This window comes from Amborella trichopoda, chromosome 9 (genome assembly GCF_054954075.1).
Source record: "Amborella trichopoda isolate Santa Cruz 75 chromosome 9, AtrichopodaSantaCruz75HAP2 v2.0, whole genome shotgun sequence".
NCBI lineage: Eukaryota > Viridiplantae > Streptophyta > Magnoliopsida > Amborellales > Amborellaceae > Amborella > Amborella trichopoda.
In genome coordinates, this window is record NC_142344.1 from 10,758,998 (window position 1) to 10,763,553 (window position 4,556).

General features: G+C 42.7%; 1 protein-coding gene and 1 long non-coding RNA gene across 2 annotated transcripts; both read right to left on the reverse strand.

Moving 5' to 3' along the window:
- Nucleotides 1-797: 797 nt before the first annotated feature.
- Nucleotides 798-1,946, reverse strand: LOC105421830 (uncharacterized). Its single transcript, XM_011630775.2, has one exon. It carries the CDS (start codon nt 1,944-1,946, stop codon nt 798-800), a length of 1,149 nt encoding a protein of 382 aa, XP_011629077.2.
- A 156-nt stretch (nt 1,947-2,102) lies between these two features.
- Nucleotides 2,103-4,258, reverse strand: LOC148780369 (uncharacterized). The gene is made up of 2 exons (XR_016041526.1): nt 2,696-4,258; nt 2,103-2,380 (listed from the first exon to the last, which is right to left on the reverse strand). It is a non-coding gene; the product is annotated as an uncharacterized LOC148780369 (long non-coding RNA).
- Nucleotides 4,259-4,556: the final 298 nt, after the last annotated feature.

Here is a 4,556-nt window from a genome sequence, read left to right on the forward strand (position 1 = left end):
AGGTTGGAGTGGTGTTTGCATAAATTGGCTCAAAACATTTACTTAAAATGTAATATCTGATCTTGTGATGGTCAAGTATATGAGATGCCCAACCAGTCGTCTATAGGTGCCAGGATCAGAGAGAACTGTGCCATCATCAACATTGAGCTTTAAATTTTGCTCCATGGAAAATGGAGCTGGTTTGGCTCCAAGAAGACATGCTTCTTAAAAGATGTCAAATGTGTATGCCTTGATTGGATCGAGCCACCTCTATTCCCAAGAAGTATTTAAATGAGCCAAGGTTTTTGATTTTGAAGTGACTGTGCAAAACTCGTTTAATGAATTCAATGGTGGAGCTATCATTGCCAGTTAGTATAATGTCATTGACATGTACTAGGATGATGGTGATCCAGTCCTGAGTTTTGAGAGTGAACATCGAATAGTCGGTTGTGGATTGATGAAAACCAGTTTGAAGAAGGTTCGTGGAGAACTTAGAGAACCAATTACGAGAAGCTTGTTTAAGGCCATATAAAAACTTTTTTAAGCTGCAAAAAAGATGTTCTCCATGCTCCCCCTTTCGAGGGAAACCCGGCGGAAGTTGCCTGTAGGCTTCCTCTGCTAAATCTCCGTGTAAGAAGGCATTGTTCATGTCTAATTGAAAGAGAGGCCAGTGTTGAGCGGCGGCAATAGAGAGCAAGCAAAGGTCTCATGGTAATCGATTCCTTTAGATTGTGTGTACCCCTTCGCAACAAGTCGAGCTTTATATCGCTCAATGCTCCCATCAGCATTGTATTTGATTTTGTATACCCACTTGCACCTTATAACATGTTTTTCGGGTTCAAGGGAGTAACATACCAAGTATTATTGGCTTCTAATGCCTTTATTTCTGCAGTCATAGCATCCCTCCTGCGAGGATCTTTAGAAGCAGATGTGAAAGTTCTAGGTTCTTGGTTAGTGGTAATAGCAGCAAGACAAGCTCTATGAGGTGTGGAAAATTTGTCATAGGAAATATAATGAGTAAGAGGATGCTCAGTACCTGAATGATGACTAGCTGAAGTAGAGTGATTGGTCGTGGAGGAAGATGTCACATGAGCACACTTGTAGTCAACGAGCCAGCTTGATGGGCGGTAAGGGTGAGAGGACCTACGTGTGGGTTGTTGGATGGAAGTTGTATGTTCAAAGGCCGATGATGGACCGTTGGTGACAAGTGGAGGAAGAGGTTGGTCGCTAGGTGGAGGACACGACTTGCAGGACAAGTCATTGGAAGGTTCGAGCGACAGCACATAAGGGGTAGTGGGTTGCTGCTCGGTGGTGGGAGTGTGGTGATGGTCAAGTGGTGTATCAGCAGTTGTGAGCCGAGTTAATTCAAGGGAAACATCTTCAATGATAGGAAGAGGGATTGGTGTGACAGAGTTGTGAGAAGCATCAACGACCTTGTTAGTGAGAAATGGAAATTTATTTTCATGAAAGGTCACATCTGTGCTAACATAAAATAATTTTTCCAAATCATAAACTTTGTATCCTTTTTTTCCATAGGGGTAGCCAATAAACACACATTTTTTAGCACGAGGTGCAAACTTATCAATGGTTTTGGTATGAGCAAAACATAAACAACCTAAAACACAAAAGTGATTATAGGCTGGTTTAGAATTGAATAGTGTTTCATATGCAGATTTCCCTTGGAGGATTGGAAAAGACAAGCGATTTATTAGGTAAGTGGTTGTTAAAACACCTTCTCCCCAAAAGGTGAGAAGTAAACCAACCTGAAAACAAAGAGCTCGGGCTTTCTCAAGGCGATGGCGGTGTTTGCGTTCAACCACCCCATTCTGTTGAGGTCTGTTGACACAAGACCTTTGATGAAAGATACCTTTGTCATGAAGGAAGGCTTGCATTTGAGAGGAAAGAAACTCATATCCGGTATCGAACCTTATGGTTTTGATAGTGGAGTTGAACTGGTTTTCAACCATGGCACAAAAATGCTTGAGGTATGAACATGTTTCACATTTGAACTTCATAAAAAATGTCCAAGTGCAACGGCTAAAATCATCCACAATTGTTAAAAAATACTGTGCACCAATGTGTGTTGGTGTTGAGTAGGCACCCCATATGTCACAGTGAAGAAGTTGAAAAGGAAAAGTGCTTCTATTAGAGCTAAGCGAAAAACAATCTCTAGTTTTCTTGGCTAGAGGGCAAGTTTCACAAGGATAACATTTATTTTTTGAATAAGAAAAAGAAAGATCAGAGGATAGTTCCTGCAACCGTCGGTTGAAGCGATGTCCCAGACGGTTGTGCCATAGTTGGAAAGTTGAAGCTTGGACATATGTGTTATTCCTGGATCCTTATAGAAATAGAGTCCATCATGTTCTTCACCCATATCAATCACCCTCTTCGTTGCTAGGTCCTGAAAAACACAAAATTTAAGAAAGAAAATGACAGCACAATTGTGAGTTTTGGTAAGTTTGCTGATGACAAGTAAATTTAAATCAAAAGAAGGTATCCACAATACATCATTGAGTTGGAGTGAGGGTGAGAGAGAGCATTGCCCTTTATGAGAGACGCTGACAATTCTCCATTTGGTAGCCTAACAGATCGAGGTTGATGAAGAAGGTGTTTGGTGGATGAGTGGTTCATGGAGGAGGTCATATGGTCGATGCTCTTGTATTTGTAATCTAGGATGATGACTGAGAATGTAAAGAGGCACAAGAAATAGCCATACCTGCCAAGTTTGCTGAATACAAACTATTGTCAATGTTCAGCAAAGACATCAACTGAGTATGTTGCTCTGGTGACCAATGCACAGGGATGGAATTTTTGGCAGGGGTGACCTTTTCTTTGTAGGAGTTGATGGCAACATCAATGGAGCGTCCAGCTTGAGGACCGTGTAACTTTCGGCATTGATCCTTGGTATGACCGAGAAATCCACAATGATCGCAGCGTGGTTTGTCACGGCTATGAGAATTCCGTCCACCATTGTGTCCTTTAAGCTAGTTTTGATTGTTCCAATCAGGTATGCTGCGCCCTCGGCCATAGCGGTCGTTGTGTGAATCTGCCACAACGGGCCCTTCTAACGGTTGTGACAGTCGTGGATGCATGCTCCTTTGCCTTGCTTCAGATGGGAAATCTCTTTGACAGTACCACAAGAGCACTTGGGAAGAGAAGAAAGATAATTTAATTCATCCCAATACCCTTTGAGTGTGGTGTAATATGACATAATGGAAAGTTGATCTTTAGCATGATTAGAAATATCACGAGTGATGCGGTAAATTTGAAAAGCTTTATCGTAGGAAAAGCGTCCCTGTAGGTCTTCTCATACCTCAAAGCACCATAGTGTTGCATCGGTTCCAAGAGGAGAAGTTGTATGCGTTTTCCTCTGGTTTGGGAATGGTGTCATTGATAAAACCAAGTTTATTCTTGGCATCAAGGGTTGTGCTCGTAGCCCGTTTCTATAATGGATAGTTGTCTCCAGTAAGCAACTGAGAGACTAGCACCATTCCTGGGTTATCCAAGTGATGAAGACAGAAGGGAGAAGAGTAATCAGCAGCTTCTCTACTAGATTTGTTCTGGTTATTTTCAGGTATCGCCATGGGAAGAAAACAACAGGGAGAAGATAAAAAAATGGGGATACAGGAGATGTGGGAGGTGGAGGGACAAGGAGGCCGAGACAGTGGCTATCAAAGGGATTATGGCAGTTTTGGATTTTGCAAGTCCAAGTGATCAAAGTGGACCAGCAGAAGAACAAATATGGACCACCAACTTATTTTCAAAGCAAAATCTCACTTTACTTTTAGTGAGAGAAAAATAATATGCAGAGAAAACCTCAGCCACTTTTATGAGGTAATGGTGGGTTCACCACAGGCGCAAATTTGATGGCGTTGCTTTTCTCAGGTACAAATCGGAAAGCCTGATGCGCAGTGAGAAGAGAGGGAGGCAGCATCAGGTTCACGAATACAATTAGGGTTTGATGATGGATAGAGGGTTTCAATTAGAGAGAAAGGTTGAGCTCTCGGAGTTTCTCTGGAGCCTGCAATTAGAGCACGAATGCTTAACCAGTGACTTGGATGTCCTCACGAAGAGGAACGAGGAGCTTCAGCGTCAATTGGAGGACGCAACAGGGGCAGGGCGGAATAACCAATCAGACATGGAAGGTGCCAACCCTGAGCCTCAAGACCCTGGCTACTCTCTCTCTCTCTACAATACATTCGAACCCTAGGTTTTCACTTTCTAAAACTGCTCTGATACCATGTAAGAGTCGAATTGTCTTTGTGTAATCTCATGTATATTTCCATTAATGGTGAGAAATATATATATACAACGCAAGTGGAAAATACGAGGATCAAGAGGGCGGCCGCTACAATGGCGTACAGTTACAACATAGATTGAGGCCGCTACAATGACGTACAGTTACAAGAGATATTGATACGACTCGTTCAATATGGTTGTTGTTGGCCCCGTTCAATATAGTTGTGGTTGGGCCCAGGCCCAATAGGCAACACAGAAACATGCCAACACTGGCTCAGGCCCTACCCTCAAGTTGTGGTGGCCCAACCCTCGGGCCACATTTTGTAGCTCAAACCAGC

Coding starts and splice junctions, on each gene's coding strand:
- LOC105421830 (XM_011630775.2), bottom strand. CDS start 1,946: ATGGTTGAAAACCAGTTCAACTCCACTATCAAAACCATAAGGTTCGAT.